General features: G+C 35.0%; 1 protein-coding gene across 1 annotated transcript in view; it reads right to left on the reverse strand.

Moving 5' to 3' along the window:
• Positions 1-18,655, reverse strand: part of LOC137927308 (actin depolymerising venom protein gelsolin 1-like) — a 34,717-nt gene extending 16,062 nt beyond the window's left edge. The window contains exons 1-6 of the mRNA XM_068771096.1: positions 18,565-18,655; positions 10,659-10,770; positions 7,395-7,475; positions 4,686-4,760; positions 2,634-2,826; positions 898-1,013 (exon numbers count right to left, since the gene is read on the reverse strand). Coding sequence (XP_068627197.1) covers positions 898-1,013; positions 2,634-2,826; positions 4,686-4,760; positions 7,395-7,475; positions 10,659-10,769 — 576 coding nt within the window. The 5' untranslated portion in view covers position 10,770; positions 18,565-18,655. The remainder of the gene's footprint in view (positions 1-897; positions 1,014-2,633; positions 2,827-4,685; positions 4,761-7,394; positions 7,476-10,658; positions 10,771-18,564) is intronic.
• Positions 18,656-22,970: the final 4,315 nt, after the last annotated feature.

Raw genomic sequence — 22,970 nt, forward strand, 5'->3', positions numbered from 1 at the left:
AGATATCCGTAAACGAACGAAATTAATAACAAAGTGAACTCCAGAACTTCAAGATGGCCTCTGGCCATCTGTTGTACGCTAAGCTGGCTGCCCAAAGCCGTATATATAATAATTAGACCATCTGCTGAGCGATGACCTATGTCTGTTACTATTGTTTGTCTATGGATCTCCTTCGTTTGTTTATGGTCGGGAGTATTAATTGAAACAACGCATGATAAGTTTGACCTACTTCTTTTGGAATCATATTATCACATTTAGACAGCACAACTTGCAATTTATGGTTACTTTTGAAGTCTTTGTTTAAACTTTTATGGGGCTCTGTTTTAATTTTATTCTTTTCCTTTTCTCTTAATTCGGCCATTATTTTAACAGCGTTTTCATATGCTAATTTATTATTTTGATTTTAATTAGAATTTTCCTCCAGGGTCTTTTTCTTGGATATGAGTTGATTTTTTCTATTTTTCCTGATTGTTGGAGATGTCACTCTGCGAATGTTACCTTTGGGAAGTAATTTTTTCCTCATTTTTTCTAATCTAGTCAACTTTAAGGACCTCTCAGCTTTTTCTGCAGTTTTCACTGATATTTGAAGTATGCATGCCCATTGATATTGTAGGTGCCACTTGAACCTTCATGATTTATCGGCCGCTAGCTAACCCGCGAGTTCCGACCGACGCCAAAACAAACGTTTTGTTGTTAGTTGTATTTTGCAATAACTAAAGTGCAACAGGACTAAAGTTTCTGCGTCGCCCAACTGTGGGAAGCCTTTAATACCCGCTGGTGCATAACCGTAGCCATGTGACTTCGACAAATTCCATATGAAATAGTCATGTGGTTTAGTTTAGCCAACAGTGTTTTATTTCAATATAATAAAAATGAAAATTCTGATATAATACGCACCTGTCTGACTCTAATGTTTGACTTTCCTTTGATATTGAAGAATCTCTTTTCAGCGCCGGGATTGGTGACCACGTGGTTGAAACCTGATGCTGCACCTCCATCGATGTATCGAATTCCTGCCATAAAAAAGTTTCATAGTAAATGCGAAGTGTTTTTTTGTCATAAAGAAATATTTTTTTGCTGATCATAAGATTCTGTTTATGATTATATCCTTGGACGCTGTGGATGTGCATGTATATTAATTTGAATATATAGGGTGATTTTTAAAAGGTAGGAATGTTTTGTATGTAAAGTAATTTACTATCAATAATTATATGGTACAACCTATCCATAAAACAAGCGTTTTACAAATAATAATTAACGTAATTATAGTACATAGTCTGGCCATAAATGTTAAATTTAAAAATAAAGAAAGCATTACTTTTTAAATATGGAATCTGTCATGTTTAAAAGAAAGTTCATTGTGTTTTTTTATTTTATTTTCACACTAATATATTGTAAAACATTTTTTAATTAAGAAAAGGACCAATATTTAGCCACTTCCGCACATGCAGTGGTAGTCGTGCAACAAAGTGCACCGCCCGGCCAGCTCGCTGACAAATGCGCACAGAACACAGAGTCTGTGTTTGGCATTAATCGGTGTAACATAACTCCTGAAGATGCCCCGTGGAGGGGTGAAACACGTGTTGAGTGATTTGTCGGTGGCAGTTGTGTAATACGCATTGTTTGCTGCATGCGCATTTGTTGCACGACTACCACTGCATGTGCGGAAGTGGTTAAATATTGGTCCTTTTCTTACTTAGGATGGACTTCCGCAAGGTAACGCTTGATTCCATTAAATAACAATTTTTAATATTAAAATGGAGCGGGGTGATCAAGAGAATCGAGTTGCTGAGATAGGATTTCATAAAGTATGTATACGCTTGGTATTAGTTAAATATTTGTGCACCATGCTATTGATACACACAATGAGACCTCTGTTTGTGACAGCGAAAGATCTGGCCTTCCATGCAGTGTTTGTATGACAAAGGCGATTAAAAACTCTAAGAAGTCCTGTCCGAAATCAAAAGATTTTATCTCGGGAGAACAAGGTAGCACCTAGAATTATGTTGCGTACTTTAAAAGACTTTGGACTTGTAGTCTAAAAGACGCAATGGTTACTTCTTAACAGATAATTTAAAAAACTAGGAGGTGGTAAAATCAAAACAACCAATTACGCAAAAGGAATGGACAGGAACAAAACATAGGCGGATAAAACATTGTAAAGTTATTAAAATAGATTCATTGATATTAAAAAAAAATGTAAAATAAATCCGTAATAAAATTGATGTACACGAGAAAATAATTAAAACTGCGATACTAATAGAAATGGATAACTGAAGTGTCTGAGGATGTACGAAAGGAATGGAATGATTGAGGATGGAAGATGGAATTGTAGAAGGAGGAAAAAAAGATATTGTGTACTATGGAAGACGAGAAGGAAAATAAAAATTCTAGTGAAATAAAATTATTACGAAATACAAAACCCTGTTCCCAAATTAATGGGGGGTGGAAGGAGAGGTCCCTAATAGCGGGGGCCAAAAAAAAACGCGAAGAGTGGTCAATGAAAAAAATTGTTTACGGATGAGAAAATTTTTACCAAATATGATTGTATTTATGCTAACAGTTTTAAAATATATATCAATTGATGTTATAGATTTATCAGGTAGTTTATAAATAAATAAAATTTAGTGTACCTTGAGGGAAAAGAGAGAGGAACTGCTGGGATTCGTGACCGAGGGTCTCTCTATGCTGGACAGCTGCTCCTCCGAACTTGTCATCAAGGCCGACTGTCAGGATAGCGGCCGCACCAGATTCATCTTGAGTTGACTGACTACCGATCCAATAATAGATGTCCCAGGATAGATTGTTTCTCTTGTCAGCTGTCGTCTGTGAAGAGTTACAAAATTGATAAATACCTTTAATACATCTATCCCCCGATTTACACGGTAGATACGTTCCTGAGAGAAACGTGTAAATCGAAAATCAAAAATTTTCAAGTCAAAACCATGTACTCGTAAATCGAAAAACTTGCAGAAAATGCATGATTTTGCTATTTAACAGTTGTGATTTTTTTCAATATTTTTAGGTGTACACAGAAATAAAAAAAAATGTATCGACAAGTTAAAATATTTAATATATTACGGATACACTGTGTTTTTATTTCATTACAATATATTAAAGAGAAGAACAAAAAAGAAATTACTCTCATTCTTTTTTTCGGAATCGAAGGTTCGAATTCACTTTCATCACTTAAAGTTTCATCATTTGTGCCGATTCGATGTTTGAAGCAGAAATATTTACATTATGTGAGATGTTAATAAAATCGGTTATTAAAACAAAAAAATCTTATTTGGGAAGCTGTGTAAAAGCGAAAACGTGTAAAACAAGTACCGTGTAAATCGGTGTAGTGTTTTATTATTTGAATTAAAATATTTTTAATTGTCATATAATTTATACATGTCTTCTTTTTTCAGACGATGGACACCCATTGAAAGGTATATACTTCTCCCAAGATCGTCACTATCACGTGTTGCGCTACTCGCATTCAGATTTCCAGCGAGCTTAACACGTTGAACGCCAGACTAAAAACCATGTTTAGTTCAGTGGGCCGTCGACGGACACCATGTGACTGCCATCATGTTGGGTCCAAGAAGCCGCGTCGGACACCATGTGTCCGCATGCCCTCGATCACTTCAGAAGCCTCTAGGGAGCCAACGGACAGTGTTTCGACTGTTTTTACCAAGGCATGTGACCCGCGCGGCCCCGCAGAAAAATAATGGGTAAATCGTTGTTTCAGTATGCTGTTGTTTCAGTGTTTCAGTATGTTGTGACAGTATGCTGCCGGACACATGGTGTCCGTTATGGCATTCAACGTGTTAACTGTGTCGACCGCGTTAATTAAATAACTAATTTTATAATCTTTGTAGTAATATTGCTTCCAAAAAACCGCCATATTTAAAAATTCCCACGGACGCCGTCACAACGCTCATAACTCGTCTCGCTCACTCGCACGGCGTGCACTATATGCGCTCTTGCTTGCACCCTTGGCACTCAGCCAACGAGAAACGCGCGCGCGCCGCCGTTTGGAGTTCTCTGAGAGTCTGTTCGGAACTAGGGTTCGATTCGATGCATAACCGCTCGTAGGCGAATTATTCATTTTCCGCGCACAAATTATTGTAATTGTTAAATTGTATTAAATAAACATTTTTTACAAACCACACTGGCGCCAAACGTGCACGCCGTGTGAGCGAGACGAGTGAACGGTTATTAGCGTTATGACGATGTCCGCGAGTTTTTAAATATGGCGGTTTTTTATGTAGCAATATTACTATATCTTTAAATAAAATATAATCCCGCTGAGTTTCCTCGTCAGGTGTTCTTCTCAGGTCTAAGGCATTTATCATCCACACAGGTGATAGATCCAATTTGATCTCAGTAAGAGATGTATTCCATCTCTTGTTGAATAAAGAACTTTTGTATATAAATTTAAATTTGCCGATTAAATAAATGAAATATTTCTGCATATAATGAGAGACATTTTAAAAACAGATTAATGCATGTAAATTACTGGATTCTGTAATACAGTTATAGTGCTACCAAAAGCACTGTACCACGCTTAGAATAGCGACGCCGTTGCAAACGTTGACGGCTGACTGAGTTAATACTTCCCCGTCTCACCGCGCGCATATCTAAGGCGCGGTACAGCGGTTTCGGTAACTAAATAATAGAACAATCCGAACATTTACCTTTAAAACAATGTAAGAGTCTCCTTTGTTGAATTTACCGATGTCGTTCTGAGCTACGGCGACGGGGTTGAAATCCTGAAAATGTGAAACGATTTTTTAGCGCTTTTATATTAATTACCTGTCAAACTTTTCTGATTTTTCTTCAAAGATCGACACGATTACATTTTACATAAATGAGGAGGAAAATAAAAAAAACAAAACATTTAACGTAAATATACTAATTATAGGCTGTTACCAATTATATTAGGTAGACCGGAAAGTAATGTCGTTTCTGTAGACATATTTTACAAAAAAACCGATTGATTACTGCTCCGGCATTGATTTGTATACTAGATGGCAAAAGGTTGTTGATAAGGAAGGTGAATATATTGTTGATTAGAAATAAAAACTTGTTAAAAATGTAGTCGTGTTAATTTAACTTAAGAAAGCGACATTACTTTCCGGTCGCCCTAATAATAAAATATAAATACACATTAAGATATTTATATATACTATTTATATGTTGATTCCGTAGGTTTATATTATGTATGTTATTGATATTGGTATCTTCCTGCTTGAAGCAGGAACAACGCAATTATCCCGTTATCCCTTTCCTGCATGCATATTCAGTGTCAATGCCATAGCATTTTTGCATAACACATTGTTAATAGTTCTGTTCAAAACTCTTGTTAATTTTTAAACGATTTTATTTAGTTCGACCCGTACGGAATTTATTTGTTTATTTATTTGGGTCAAAATTAGAAATTGAAATTTAAGCACCTTCCCGTTGTCAGATTGATCTGAAATTTGGTACACACATTTAATTTAGATGACAATACAATATAATAAAATCAATAACATTATAAATCTAAGATGGCCGCTGATACAAAATGGCGGATTACATATTTTTCCTTAACCCCCTCAATATAGGTATCAAATGAAAGGGCTACACTAGTAAAACACGATGTTTATGTCAAAATTTATAATTCAAGATGGACGCCGTTACAATATGGCGGACTAGGTATATATTTTTCCACAACCACCAAAATATGGGTATCAAAAAACCGTTTAACTTAAAAGTTTTTTAAATGTATTTATTTTAACTCGACTTTAAAAATAATTCTACAGGATGATTTAATAATGGGTGAAAAGCTTAGAAGGAGTGAATGCATTTGCTGTCAAAACAACAGATCAATCAATACTTAATACTTTCTAGAGATAATAAATAAAATTTTAATAATTCAATTCACTATACATATTTAAATCATGATCACTACGATATTTCTAACACGATGTTTATTGTTTTGTTTAACGTCAAATATTTGACTGCATAGGTTTTAATTTACTATATTGCTTTTACTATCTTCCTAGCATTAATTTATGTAAGTTTTTTTTTCAAATTAGTTTTACAAAATTTCCTCTAACATAGAGCCTATATATTTCTGTTTATAACTTCTAGACAGAGGGGCGAAATCCTACATAGGAGTTTATGTGTGTTTATATGTTCTTTCAATATGACTATATGATATACATTCGAATATTGACTGAAATTTTTTTGATGTAGCTTAAAACGTGAAGCAAATTCGGAGAGATGTTACTGAAGCCGCCCATGCCGACCAGTGGACGTTCAACGTATTAAATTATGATGTAATGAGTTGTCTATGATAAGACATATTTGCGTTTTGTTCAACCAAAGGATTGCTTTTTTTATTATTAGGATCTATATTCCATAGGCAATGGCGTCCGTGTCTTTTTTATATTTATGTATAATGTTCCCAAATTGTTTTTGCATGTTACAGTATTTACTAAGTCTCTTGATCTATTGACCTATAAAATATTTAAAACTGAATTGAAGTCAACTAATTACTGTAATATTTTTTAAATCGATAGTGTTTTGTTTGTTTTTATTGACGCATTATTAATGCCCAGTTGTTAAAATTACATTTCTCGCGACCACTTCCTCATGCCTACTCCATATTGACATCCTCAGGTTGCGCGCCAGTATCTGTGCGGCGGTTGCTGTATTCACATCGATGAACCTTGCGATCGCATCTTGAGTCTCGTCGTCATACACGCACGAGTGTGACGTGATATTGCTACCTCATGATGTACACTGTTATACAGCCTCTTTAGCCCCTGACCTTCATGAATGATGAGCATACTTGACCCTGTCTTTGTACCGTAGCCTTCTGAAATGATCGAGGGCATGCGGACACATGGTGTCCGACGCGGCCTCTTGGACCCAACATGATGGCAGTCAAATGGTGTCCGTCGCGGCCCACTGAGCTAAATATGGTTTTTAGTCTGGCGTTGCGTGTTAATGAGAACTTATGGCCTGCTTGGATATAAGTTAGGTACAGGGTGTTTCTCTATTACATGATAGTCTCCACAGAGTAAGGATGTATATTCAGGGAGTTCACCTCCTCCTTGGACGAATACACGCCTATGTACAACACAGGATTAATTTATTATATATTTTTCAATTTACATTTAATAATTACTTTGACTCTGTGTTTGGCACTAATCGGTGTAACATAGCTCCTGAAGATGCTCCGTGGAGGGGTGAAACACGTGTTGAGTGATTTGGTGGTGGCGGTTGTGTGATTCGCATTGTTTGCCGCATGCGCATTTATCAGCGGGATGGCGGGCGGTGTATTTCATTGCACGACTACCACTGCATGTGCGGAAGTGGCTAAATATTGGTCCTTTTCTTACTAATAATATACTTACCACGATTCTCCAGACTTCTACTCCTGCCTGCCTTCCTGCGTTAGCGAAGACTGGGTGTACACTTGCCTTACTCCTTGCATCCTGTAACAAACGACAATCATAAAAACTGCAGCAGGCCGGCCATATACACAACAAAACAGATAGCCGTAAATTCTAGAACCTAAAAGTTACACCGTTAGGTTCTGGATATGAGACCATGAATTGGCAAGCACAGCATTGTGTGCTCAACCACAAAGTTGTCCCGGACGTAAATGTAGCGTGTCGCGTTCTACGAGAGATTCAGACACAGTCTTGGTATAAATGTTCACGAGGCACGGGGGATTCTCGGAGTACCTGCACAGGTTCAGACTCAAAGAGAGTTCCTCCTGCCTTTGTGATCCCGCGGTGGACCAAACTGTGCTGCATCTGATCACCTGCTGCCCCATGTATGGAAGAGCGATGTTTGAATTTGAGATGGAGCTGGGGGTCGAAATAAAGAGGAAAAACATCTCCTCTATAATAAACGACAACCAGCGCTGTCCCATATTTTTACGATTTGCATCTACAATAATTAAAAATTCAATCAGTAGAAATAAGACTAAATAGAAACAAAGTTGACAGACGACTAATGTTTAGTCGCTTCCAACTTGTCCATTTGTAAATCAATTGTGGCTACAACTATGAACCAGATTGTAACTAGAGATGGACAAAATGTATCCTTGACAAGAAAAGGGCGATTTATATGTTTTCGATCTTGAGATATATATCACTCTTTTATATCTTTACATCATTCAGGCTCGGAGAGAGAATAAGGCAGCTAACTAAAAACATATCCTTTATATCTTCGGCTCTTTTAACACAGACTTGGAACTCAGTAAGGCGGAATAAAACGTGTAAAATATGCCCATTAAGCATTTCATGTCTTTGTCGTAAAGCACATAAAAACTAAACGCCCGCGCGAGTGATATCGGTCCGAAAATCAGTAATTTACATTTTTAATAAAAATATGCAATAGCTATCCCTCTTTCTTTTACGTGTGAATTGCTATATAAGCCCATCACTTTCTCTTTAACTCTGAACGAGCCGCAACTCGTTATAAGTATAAACATATAGAGATACAGTTGCAACGCGCGTGCGCTGGAGAGTGATTATATCTCTTGCACAGATATATATCTTTCTTGTCTTCACCTCGCCAGCTACCCATCTCTTATAACATATAATGCGATATTTTATTCACATCGTCCGTACGGATAAGAATACCTTAGGATGATAAGGAATCTGTAAGAAGAGATACAAAGACGAAATGAGTTGATGGTTAGATCAGAAATACTTGGAGTTACCAATACGAGCATAGCAATACATCAAGGAATAGAAGGTAGCCTATGGAGACAGTTGGTTGATGGAGTCAGAAGGAGGCGCGGTGCTCAGTAACGAGGAAAACTACCGGAAGAAGGACCGGAGAAAGGTACATCTAATTGTTAAGGGTTCATTTAGAATCCTAGACAAGAGGGTAATCTCTGTGTTTGTCACTAATCGGTGTAACATAACTCCTGAAGATGCCTCGTGGAGGGGTGAAACACGTGTTGAGTAATTTGGCGATGGCGGTTGTGTGATTCGCATTGTTTGCCGCATACGCATTTATCAGCGGGCTGGCGGGCGGTGCACTTTATTGCACGATTACCGCTGCATGTGCGGAAGTGGCTAAATATTGGTCCTTTTTTGCTTAAGAGGGTAAGAGTAACAAAAATAAGGTAGATTGGTAAGAAAAAGTGGCAGTGCGTACGCCATTTAGCACTCATAGATGGCCACTAGGACCTGGAGTGGAGAACATAGATCAGCATCATTGGACGTTACTCCAAGGTTGACAGACGACTTTATTAAGATCATCTGAAGATGATGCTGGTCGCTTCCAAGCGGTCCTATTGGAGGCCTATACGGAAACCTTGTCCAGTAGTGGGCACCCTATGCCTGAAATGATGATGTTTTTACTTACTATTTTTATTTTATTTTTTCTTATATGGCCCCCGCTATTGGGAGCCTCTCGTACCCCTATTTTGTTTGGGACAGGGACTTTATTTACAAGTAATTTTTTCAGGGTTTTATCTTTATTCACTCACTTTCATTCTTCTCAATTTCTTTTATTCTTTCCAATTATCCTATTACTTACTATTGACTCAAATATCTCTCACGACCCGGTGCTTTTGTTACGTTTTTACAGTCTTATACCTTAATATGTCTAAGGATTTTAATGTACATTTTAAATTATATCAATATTTAATTTCAGGAGACTTGCAATGTTTCGAGACTAGATAGTTGGTCTTCGATCTTAATTTATTATATTTCTATGAAAACCATTCGAGTTTTTTAATCTCCTATCTTACAACTCTAGTCTAGAATCTTCTTATCGATAGCTGGTAATGGTACAATTACGCGTAATTGATGTACTTGAATAGAGATCTTACAATTGATCGAAGAGTCGTTAAAGTCAATTAAAAATAATACGTGCAATGTTTGTACTGTATTACAGACCCATGGAAATATACTTAGTCTGGTCATAAATACAGTTACAATTAAAAACAAAACAATGTTATATTTAAACTAGCTGATCCCGCAAACGTTGTTTTGCAAAAAAAATTAAAGTTTTTAATTAACAAATGTAAGATAAGGGTTGATCGTAGAGGGGTGAAAATTTAGGTTTGTATGTATTTTTGTATGCTGTATCATAATAAAATAAAAACCAAAAAAATTGTCTAAAAAATTAAAAATAAAATTTAGGGATGGACCACCCTTATCACTTAGGGGTATGGAAAATAGATAGTAGCCGATTCTCAGACATACTGAATACGCATGTAAAATTTGGTAAAAATCGGTCAAGCCGTTTCGGAGGAGTTCAAGTTCGAACACCATGACATGAGAATTTTATATATTAGATTTAGAATTTCTCATTTCTATATGAATAGCTAGTTGAAGTGGCTGTGGGGGATTCCCATTGCAGAACAGATGACAGCTGGGTCTTTAAGATGGAGACCATCATCCGGCAAACTCAACGTAGGAGCGGTCACTTACATAGACAGATAATCCTGTTCAGATCATTGAAAGGTTTCCAACAGGACCTAGTATAAATTAATAGATGTCTATGTGCAACTCTGGAGGTTCTATGATTGAAATGATAATGTTTATTTTTGCGTAGCTTATTCTTCAGAATATTATAGAAAAAGTAGTCATTCCTTATCTTAACATTTGGCTCTTGTAAAAGAGATGTAATACATACACTGTTGAACTTACTTTATCTGTGAGAGAGGTGATCTGAGGTACAATGGCCTGCTGCCTCTGTGTGGAGCGCGCCTCTAAACACGCGAAGAGGGCCAGGAGGGCCCACGCGAACAGCAACCTCATGCTAAAGAAAAAAAAAACTTTTTAATTACATTCATACCTAGTGATTGAAATACGCAGTTTACAGAATATTCTGTCTTATTCAGGCTGATTTGTTATAGGAATTAAACCTTTAATGTGGTGAAAATATAGCTTATTTATCAGCAGCTATTTATAAAGTCTCTAAACTCTATTGGAATACAACAGGCCAATATCTTCTGGCAATACAAAGCTTGTAGAGACAGATATTAAACAATAATTGATTTTAATATGTATTAATTCGAATTTTAAAAAAGCTTTCAATTACTATTAGGTCGGAGAACAATTCTTATTGCAAATATTATTGTACTACTTGTAATACAATCTTTTTAATTGTACTATTTGTATCTGGCTGGTTTTAAACACATTAAAAAGGTAACCGTTCCAGATTCAAAATCAAGTTAGTAAAATTATATTCTGCTGTTGTACGTTACTTAAAGTTGGTGAGGCATCAACAATAGCTATATATAGAGCCTTGGATCTATGAATAAGGCCTCTCTGGTGGTCATACGGAAAACATGAGTAACTCAACCATGACTTTACAAACAAAGCCTTTAGTTTTTCCTGTTACATTTTTTTCCTTTTAGGATAAACAATGAATCGTATAGTTAAAAATAATTAATACAGTTTATTATTATGAAGTTACCACAAACATTCAACGTTATATTGTGAAGATAATCTTAAAATATGCGATTGCTTTATAACGAGCAATCCATATATATGTACATTTAAAAAAGGCATGAGGTTAAATAATGCCATGAATAAAATTGTTTATTATTTAGTCATCTTCCTTTTAGATTTACAATAAACTCAGATGAAAGAGGCCTTTGTTCATAGCTATATGACAATTTTAATAATACATCTGTCCATATTGGTTAGACGTCTATATTGCGCCTGGAAGGCCCCAGCTGCCTTTTGTTCGTGCTGCGTGATCTGCCCGCTATCATTTTAACTTGCCAATCTGCTAGGCTATATATTATTGGATCTCATAGAGAAATCATCAGAGAGGCATATATGTAAGTATTGTTATTGTTTCATTAGTACGAATGTTCTATTTTATTATAGTATTGACAACTGCCTCGATTATTTACCTTCTGCCTTAATATAGACTTGTAGAGAACGCCTATGGCGTTAACTTCGTCATTGTACATTTTGTTGTGTGCATAAAAAGTGAATAGTAAATGAAATAGATATCCTACTTTATGACTCATTTAGTTAATTACCTAAAAGAGAATATTCTTTGAGTGTATTACGTCTTAATTTATGTCAGATATATGCACTGTCAGAACAACACGCAAACAAGATAAACAATTGTCAAACCGGAATAGAAACAAGTAAAATAGAAGGCGAAAAAGGAAAAGAAATTTAAAAAATTACACCTATCCTCCGATTTACTCGGAAGTTGTTTTACACGTTTTCGCTTTTACACAGTTTTAAAAATAAGTTTTTTGGTTTTAATAACCGATTTTATTACCATCTCTCATAATGTAAATATTTCTGTTTCAAATATCGAATCGGCACAAATAGCTTCGAGTGATGAAAGTGAATTATAACCATCGATTCCGAAAAAAAGAATGAGAGTAATTTCTGACAGTGAAAAAGGATAATAAAACACCTTTGGTTTTATTTTTGTTTTTCTGTTTAATGTATTGTTATTAAATAAAAAACAGTGTTTCCGTAATATATTAAATATTTTAACTTGTCAATGCATTTTATTTTTATTTCTGTGTACACCTAAAAATATTGAAAAAAATCACAACTGTTAAATAGCAAAATTATGCATTTTCTGCAAGCTTTTCGATTTACACGGTTTTGACTTGAAAATTTTTAATTTTCGATTTACACGTTTTTCTCAAGAACGTATCTACCGTGTAAATCGGGGGATAGGTGTAATTAACAATTTGTAAACAATTAAAGTTGACATGGATAGGGTACATGATAAAAGAGAAAATGTTAAAACGGACAAAGATATTAAGAGTGGTATTCACTACAAATAGAGTTAGAAGTAAGAAATAGAGATAGGAGAATGTCAGCAGAAAAATAGTGGGTCCAGCATGTATGCACAAAGCAAAAGACAGAACGAAATGAGAATCTTTTCATGAGCCCTTTGTCGGAAGAAAAGCTGAAGCGATTTAACCGGATGCCGATAATTATATTTTTCTTTTCTTTTGAACATTCTTTCCATGATATTATATTTTCGGGACAGAGACATACATCCTCATACGTTCACCTTCTCTCTCTCATCCTTCACAACTTCTATCATTCAGGATATATTCAACATAGAGAGAACATCCACATTACATTCACGCATCGCCTCCCATCCCTCGCCACACTTCCTATTACACGGTTATCTTTTGCCTAATTACGTCACAACATCACCCTGCAATAAAATCGCAAGAAAGTGTGGCGGCTCTCCTCTTTATTTAACCCTTAATTAGGCGCATGGGGTCAGGGCCACTTGAAATTCAAAAAATTATGGCTTACAGTCTTCAGAGCATACTAACGCTCTTTCTAGCTTCCTCACTCCCCCCGGGGTACGCGAATTAGTCACATCCAGAACATTAACGCATGTGCATGCATTGCTGTCCTTTAGAGAGCTGACCCCATGCGCCCAGTTACGTGCCATTTTTTGGCGAAGGTAAGTTTTTACTTTTGTGATTTTTTTGTGTTTATATTAGTATACTAGCTGACCCGGCGAACTTTGTTCCGCCTTAATGGCAATAAATAAGCAGATTGTGTTTTTTATTTGGAAAAAATACAAAAAAAAATTAAATAACTACATTAATCATTCACTTAAATGGGAAGCGATGTTGCCGCATGAATGAAGGCTTTTTAATCAATTATTTTTAATTACATATGCAGAATATAAATTAATTAAATTTAACATTAACAGATCTGAATAATAAAAATTAAAACGTGTAGAACACTATTTAAAAAGTTCTTTTGTTAAAAAGTTTTAGTTGTCCATATATAAAGTAGTATTCCGTGTAATACGCTCTATATGGAACGATATCAAGGTCTGTGACGTAACTTCCGAGGATTAGTCATACAATGACTATCACACGATGTAAACAATGGCTTATATGTATGCATTGTTGTCTGCTATTTAAGAAACATTTAATTCCGAAGGCATTCTTAGCCCGGCATTCATCTACGCCTCCCATATTCAAGAATCTAGATGATATAAATCAAAGATTGATAACATAAAAAAACAAATATGTTCCATAGTCCGTAACGTCCTAGTCCCAAAAATAGCAAAGGCGTGACGTGAGGTCCCAAAAATGGGCCTTTAAAATATGTCCCATGCATAAAACAACAACGCGTAGGGCAATTGATTAGATGTTAAAAACTTTTTCAATTTACATTCACAATGTGTAAAGTGATCACTTTGAAATATGTTAAAATATTTTTTTTCTTTTAGAATAGAACCACAGGTACAGATGGTAAACAATAATTAATTTTAATATGTAATAATACATTAAAAACTTCTTTTAAGAATTGTGTTATTAACATATATTGACACCAAATGGGCTACACATTCATCTTTTACAAGCTTTTCATCTATATTTAATGGAATCAGGCGTTACCTTGCGGAAGTCCATCCTAAGTAAGAAAAGGACCAATATTGTAAAAAGCATTGTTTGCCGCAACCGCATTTATCAGCCGGCTGGCGGGCGGTGCACTTTGTTGCACGACTACCACAGCATGTGCGGAAGTGGCTAAATATTGGTCCTTTTCTTACTTTTCATCTATACCAGCTAAAAGTAATCTTAAATTATCTCAAAATGTCTCCTTTTTTCCCCGCATACCTGATATTTTTACACAAAGTTCCCGCACTAGATCCTTTCGAAACCACTTGATACTCCTACCAAAAAAGTATAGAAATGTCTTTTAGGCAAAAAGAAAAAAATGATATTAAAAAGTAAGTAAAACATTTTTATGTACCACACTTTTGTAATGTACGATATATAATGCAATATATGTACTGTATACTTTATACTATACATACACCATACACTAAACATACACACTCTGTTCAGTTTTTCTTCTTACATGTTTATTCTTTTTGAATTGATAAAGATGTATGTTTCGCAATTTATCTGTTAATATAAATATATTAGGGTGATCGGAAAGTAACGTCGCTTTCTTAAGTTATATTCACACGAGTACATTTTTAACAAATTTTTATTTCTAATCAATAATACATTCACATTCGTTATCAACTACCTTTTGCCATCTAGAATATAAAATCAACACCGAAGCGGTAGCAAATCCATCGGTTTTTCTGTAAAATACGTCGACAGAAACGACATTACTTTCCGGTCCCCCTAATATATTTAGTTGTGTAGGAACTTGTCAACTATGGAATAAATAAATAATCAATCATCCTGGATTTTTACGAATGTCAAACGCTTATTATTACAGACTAAGCAGAGGTCCCGTCTTTTAGACCCTTTAAGCTATCATCTTAGTGGAATCGGGCGTTATTTTGCGGAAGTTCATCCTAAGTAAGAAAAGGGTCAATATTTAGCCACTTCCGCACATGCAGTGGTAGTCGTGCGACAAAGTGCACCGCCCGCCAGCCCGCTAATAAATGCGCATGCGGCAAACAATGCGAATTACACAACCACCACCGTTAAAACACTCAACACGTGTTCCACCCCTCCACGGAGCATCTTCAGAAGTTATGTTACACCGATTAGTGCCAAACACAGAGTCTCTATCAGGACTCTAACATCTTAGTCTCTGGAAGAAGCGCATAAGCTTAAAAATTTAAATATATAGTTTATACATAATATATATATATATATATATATATATATATATATATATATATATATATATATATATATATATATATATTATTTATAAACTATATATAGTATAAACAGTATGATGAGATCTATAGATGTAGTAAGTCGCCGATATAACCTAGCGGGTTGGCAAGTGGCAGCGTTAAGGTTCTGAAGTGGAGCGTACTACGTCCACCCGGGCCGTTTTCTGGTCTATACTCCAAGACCTTGAGGTCCCAACAGCCTTTTCTAATGCTCGCTATTTGGCTTGCTCACTATTACTTCATGTTGTCAATCCGTTGGTACTATAAAAGTTACTGTTGTTCGTCTACCAATTTCCTCATTGTTGATTCTACTTCGTAGAGAAGTATCCAGCATAGCCCTGTTAATGGCTCCATAAGCGACTTTGAGCTGATGCCTGATGGTCGAGACTACTGATCGGTAGTCGTACCGTGACTCTACGGAAAACATAATATTCAGGTACCTTCCAATCAGTCTTATTGGAAATCTATGTAAAGAAATCCTGTCCACTAGTGGACATTCTATGGATGACGAGAATTTATTCGTTTTAAAACAATTAATATATCATTGAATATTCTAGAATTAATAAATAGTTAAGAGAGGTATAATAAACTATAAATTCCATCTGTATTAATACATGTTATCTTGGCTTTTGTAATTCAAAATATAGAAACCTAATAAGCTAATGTTTATCTATGGATTAGCTTCGATCACAAAATTGAATTTCGAATGCAAAATACGTGATTACAGTTAATTTAAACGCAGCTACAGTGAACGCAAATATATCTTTTGTTATCACAATAGTAGATTTATTATGTCATAGTTCACATCGGTTCAATTAGTGTAGAGAAAACATGTACAGATAGTGTTATATTAAACCTGAGTAGATCAAACCGACTTTATGACAAAATGATCATCACAGATTCCTACTATAAGGGATAGGTCCCCGCCAAAGATTTCCCGCGAATTTAATTACGTCGTCGACCTACCTACAGTACCCGGCGATAAATATTGCACATGGATCTATTGAAAGAGACAATCGGCTAATTTCGGCTTCGTACAACACTATCTCTGTCTCACACTACAGATGTGACGTTTTGTCAGTCGTTGTATTTCGTGCGACAGAGATAACGATAATCTTCTCTATCGTCGGTGGGACAGGAGTGGAAGTCGTTAGACTGGCAGAAATGGAACAGCTCTTTACCTGCTGGACAGTCAATTCGATTTCCACCCCACGTACAGTATCCGGCGATAAATATTGCACATCGGTCTTTAGAAAGAGACAATCGGCTAATTTTGGCTTCGAACAGCACTGTCTCTGTCCCACACTACAGATGTGACGTTTTGTTAGTCGTTGTATTTCGTGCGACAGAGATAACGATAATCTTCTCTATCGTCTGTGGGACAGGAGTGGGAGTCGTTAGACTGGCATAGGGGAACAGCACTTTACCCGCTGGACAGTAGGATAGGTAGATAGGTAGTGTGGGACAGAGATAGTGCTCTACGAAGCTGAAATTATCTGATTGTCTCTTTCCAAAGGTCGATGTGCAATATTTATCGCCGGGTATAGCACTGGGGGCTTACCCACGCCGCGTCTACTGGTTAATTTTCACCACTAGAGAACTTGTCGACTGCAAACTCCATCGTTTCATTAACCATGTACCCTATCCATTGCCACTTCCGCATGAGTCGAGCAACGTGGGCGTTCTGGTATTTTGTGATACCGAATAGAAACTTTTGTAAAACAACACTAGTTTTGGTGGATCTGGTGTAACATATTACTGGCCACTACGGCCTCAATACTTTTTAGTGTTATACCTTACGTCTTCGAATTAAAATTCGAACACCGATTTTCCAAATTCAAAATATCTTTATTTAAATGGGCATTAACTCAACAGATGTTCTATTAAATGAAATTCAACATTTTTTTTCATATGTGCATTATAATATCAACTATGCAAATGAGTCAACAAACTCTTGAATGTTAAAATAAGATTTATTTAATAATATACTTTTAATTTAGAAAAAAAAATATTATTATAATTTATTATTTAGTGGCACTAGTATTATTACTAGTATGGTTCTGTCGAATAAATAATTTGTTGTCGTAAATAAAAAAAAGCATTAAAATTGGTCGAACATCTTTTTTAAATCGAATTATATTTTGTTTTTATTTTACTGTGTGTAATCACATATCTATATTCGAACCAAATTAAGAAGGGTCAAGGTGTAACATACTTTGTAGCCTTAATATAGAGATCTTATAGAATGTGGATCAGATGAAATCATCTTATGATACGGTATTTAATGACGTAACGTCAATGAAAGTCATACATACAACAACTTTCTAAATTATTTATATTACTTCTATATATCTCTGTTTAATATTTCATTAGTATAGTATACCGTTATTTTATAAACATATTAAATTGGGTACAGGCCACTGTAAGATATAGATTAATTATCTTTAATCAATAAGTTGTCAGAAGGTACAATTTTTTTTATTTTACTTTTTTTATATTACCGTTCAATGTTAAATATAGACTTATTAGATGCAGATGTACAAACTTTGAAACGGTGAATATATAGTTTATTTATCTGCATACATTTTAAAGCTATTACGCTTATTTAGAATAATTTATTTAATTTTTCTCTTGTAATTCGTCAGACAAATAACTTCTGTCTAAGCGTTATTTATTATATCTAAAATCATTGATTTTTGGACAGGGTACACTATATATAAATTGACAGCAAATAAGCTATACATTTATATATTAAAAGGTTTTATACCTATTTACAATAACCTTTAAAGAGGTTTTTTGGTAAATAAAAGCAAGAAATCTTCATAATTTACGCAAAGAAAAGTCAAAAATATAGCATTATCAAATGCCATTCGTAATAAATAACAAAAATTATTTTTTCGTATTAATTTAACATATACAGAAATAAATAATATCATTACTTACATTATTAAATCCGATATAATTTAAAATACTCGTATCTTTCAATCCGTAACGTTTATATGTCAACGTCTCACGCGCAACTGGTCCGTTTATTGGTCGCTTGTATACTCTATGACAGATATGACCGGTCAAATGTCAAGTAAACAAGATGGCGGACTTAGTGATTATACGGAACTAGTTAAACTCGTTCCTGGTTTTTAACGTTCTTTAAAATAAAGCTTAATTAATTTTAAAAATCAGTTTATGTTTTTTAGAAAATGATTATTTATTCATAAAATATTTAAAAGGGGTAAATTATTAGTTCATTTTCTCTATCCATAAAGTAATTTACGTTGATTTCGACCTTGTTATGGCAATTGGAAGACGAAGAGACGGACCGCTTCCATCCGGTTATTTGAAATCTTTGGGAGAATACATCTAGAAGTGGATGTACTCCGGTTTTAATGCTGATGATGATGTAATAACATAATTACTGCGATTGATTAGAAGGCCCAGTTGGCTGAATATCTAATATTAAACTTGTTTTAGTATGACACAAGTGTAAATCCCATGTCGGAAGCGCCATCACTCTATTATCATTTATCTGAGTGTTTCAAAAGCTAGGCAACTTCCCAATTCAGAGAAATAAGTAATATAATAGTTCCAGTTGAGGATCCCGAGGGCACCTATTGACTTAATGCAAAGTGATCCATAGTACAGTACTTTTCACCCTTAATTAGACACTGCTCCCGATTCGAATCCAAAAGACGTAACCACGTGACCTTATGTGAAAACCTTAATATACCTCCGTTCCACTTACCGGGCCTGCTCAGAAAAGAACCTACGTCAGAATCTTTTCATGAGTTGGTCCGACAGATTTTCTTAAACCTCATAAATAGAATGTTTTGAATATACACAAAATCATTTATCAATTATTTCCAATGTGATATATGTATATTGTATATACCAGAAGAGAAACATATTTTGTATACCAAAGTCTATAATTCAAATCAAAAATGAGGAGATCCGTAGAAGAACCAAGATCAGGTAGCTCGAAGAATCTCTCGTCAGAAGTGGCAGTGGTTCTCGAGTGGCGACCACGAGTCGGTAGACGGGATGTGGGTAGGTGTTCCACTAGATGGATCGAAGACATAGGAAGATGTTTCGAATTCATCGAGTAAATCTTTCTACCGGCAATGTATATACTTTTACATAAGAATTTCAAATAATATTCATAAAGATTCTATTATTAAATTAAAAAAATTGTTAATTGAATATGCCTTTACGATCTGTATATATACATACAACTAAATATAGAGCTTCATCGAAATATAATATTGTAGCGACCTCCTCGTAGAAATTATTTACCTCTTCGTTGTAGAATCATTTAAAAATTCGTTTTTAAAATATTAGTAAAACCTTTTTGGAATTAGAAGTATGTTATCTATAAAATAGCAAGAAAAAAAAACACTGGCAACTATCAAACGTTCTTTAGTTTTTTTTGTTTGAGACATTTTGTTATCTGTACTAGTAATACTCGTGATATACGAGGTGTGTTCAAAAAGTAATACGAATTTTGTGTATTTTCAAAAATTATTTATTTATTCGTGAATATCTATTTTGTCTCCTTCAAAGTAATCATCTGGGATATTATACGCTTGTGCCAACGTTTTTTCCAATGTTCGAAGCACATCAAAAAATCATTTTTTTGGATCTTGTTCAGCTCCTCCTTCAATGCCGTGTTTATCTCGTCAATCGTGGCGTAGCGTCGTCCTTTCATGGGCCTCTTCAGTTTCGGGAACAAGAAAAAGTCACACGGGGCCAGATCTGGGGAATACGGAGGCTACGGTATCATTAGTGTGTTGTTTTTGGCCAAGAAGTCGCGTACAAGCAGCGATGTGTGAGCAGGAGCGTTATCGTGGTGCAAAAGCCAATTTTTGTTTTTCCACAAATTCGGGGGTTTCTGGCGGATTGCTTCGCGAAAATTGCGCATAACTTGCAGGTAATATTTCGTGTTCACCGTTCTACCCTGTTGCAAGAACTCATGATGCACCACGCCCCTGCAATCGAAGAAAACTGTAAGCAAAACTTTCACATTCGACCGTACTTCGGCGTGCTTTTTTTGGTCTCGGTTCGTGTAGCAGAATTCATTGAGCAGCTTCCATTGAGATGATTAAGCTTTGGTTTCCACCATAAACCCACGATTCGTCACCAGATATGACCTGGAGCTAATTCGGGTCGTCGCGGACTGATTCCATCATCTCATTAGCAATGTTCATGCGATGCTATTTTTGATCGAAATTGAGCAATTTTGGTACGAACTTTGCGACGACCCGTCTCAAGCCCAAATTATCGATTAAAATCGAATGGCACGAGCCAATCGATATGTCTAGGTCCTCGGCAATTTCTCTAACGGTGATTAGACGATTGGCCAATACCATTTTCTTCACTTCATCAATATTTTCGTCTGTTATTGTAAGATTTGTAATGTATTATATTTTGAATAAAGAATGTTTAAATAAAATTCAATAACTAACAATTTTCATATTCCTCTTATTTTGTATATTAGAAACATACAGACAAATTTATTTTAAATTATTGTAAATAAATTACATTGGTATGATAACGCTAAAGTTTCACAATTCTATGTAAAACCGAAGTATTTTTGTTTTGTTTAACCATTTCCAATAAACAATTCCAATAAAGTTGTTTGTTTTTATTGTTTTATTTATGTAATTTCCTCCTGTACTTTAAATTTGCGGAAAATCATCTGCAAATATATAGAATGTTTAAAGCTTTGAAATCTATTTAATATTAGTCCTGAATAAAGGGATCACTCTGAAATATGTTAAAATTAATATAATTTTTTGTTGGTAAGTCAATAATATAGTAATATCTGGCTGTACAAAATCTACAGAGATAGATAGTAAACTATAATTATTTTATAACGACATAAACGGATAAATAAATATTAATTGCATATGGCATACTATTTTTCTTTAATTTTTTGTGTGATACAATAAAATATATCATATAATTATTTCGCTATTTAAGAGAAACACAGTTTAATAACTGTTTTGTGTTTTTTAATTAATGGCATATATATGGAGATGTAGCAGTGAAAACATTTGATTTAAACTAAGAACTTTAATTAAACTAACACATTCGTACATCGCTAATTTGCCAGTCCCTTGTCAATGTCAATCCTTACATCCTTCAATCCATAACATATAACCAATTTTCTCCCACATACATGTATATACATATGCCGTGTAGTTATCGATTCTTCTTTGTCATTGTAGAAAATATTGTTTCTGAAGGCATTTTCGCTGCTAGCCCTGAGCGCTTTTACAGCTTCAATGATTTTAAGGATCTGTAGAATCCGTAAATTTAAAATTTACTGGCTGGATCGTATTCCAGTTACACTTGTGAGTGTAGATTGTATTTGAGAGATTGGAGTGTGGGATGGCAGCGAGGAGTATTCGGTGATGTAAGGTGCAACACGGTTCCTATTTCAGATCGCCCACGCTGTGTGCGGAGACAGAGGCGTGCAGCCGTCACTGGAACCGAAACGGATTTTAAGAAGTGTTGTGCCTGACTTCAAAGCAATTGATTTATACATTCATCCCTTTAAAGTTCGAAAAGGGTAAGGTGTACTTTTCCCAATCAAATTCATTGTTAAACGCAAAAGTTTTGAGATCTGTTTAACTAATTTGGCTATTTCTATAATATTAACGAAAGATTAAGGAGTTCTTAAAAAAAGGAAAAAATTAAAGAAAAATGTGCAGTACACAGCAGAACTAATCCTTGCCCACATGAGCCACAGATTAATAATGGTCAGTAGAAAGGCGTGCACAGATGAAAACATAACCTCACTGTATTTAAATTCTCGGTGTATTAGATAGATAATTTATTTTTTGTTATACTTCGTAGTTTATTAAGATATTAAATCAATAAGTAAAGTGATAACTTTGAAATACGTTTCACTTTATTTTGGACTCAAGCCAATACGTAATGATAAGTTAAATGATGTCATTACAGGAAGGATCAATCTGATTCAATTTTTCATGAAATTGGAGTCTTTTGGCATTCTTCTTGTACAAGTGGTCATTGTATATGACCGTATGTGGTGGTGTCAAAGTAATGTCATAATGTGAAGGTGCCTTAATTTTTACAAATGGCGCCAAATGTCATTGTGCTCCATCACTCAATGACAACTAATTTTATATATAATCTACACCATAAATGTCAAAACGGTGACATTTGGCGCCATTTGTGAAAATTAAGTCACGTTCATATTATAATATTACTTCAGCGCCACATGTTATTTGGATAATTATATAAAAATTAATAATAATTTTGCTGTGAAATTCCACTCGCTTAGTTAGTGACGTTATTGCGTCTTTAACCAATTCTGCATCCAAATTTAT

Source organism: Battus philenor, unplaced genomic scaffold (assembly GCF_028537555.1).
Source record: "Battus philenor isolate CCGP_79_NKW_IND1 unplaced genomic scaffold, ilBatPhil1.0.hap1 SCAF_30, whole genome shotgun sequence".
In the NCBI taxonomy this organism is placed as follows: domain Eukaryota; kingdom Metazoa; phylum Arthropoda; class Insecta; order Lepidoptera; family Papilionidae; genus Battus; species Battus philenor.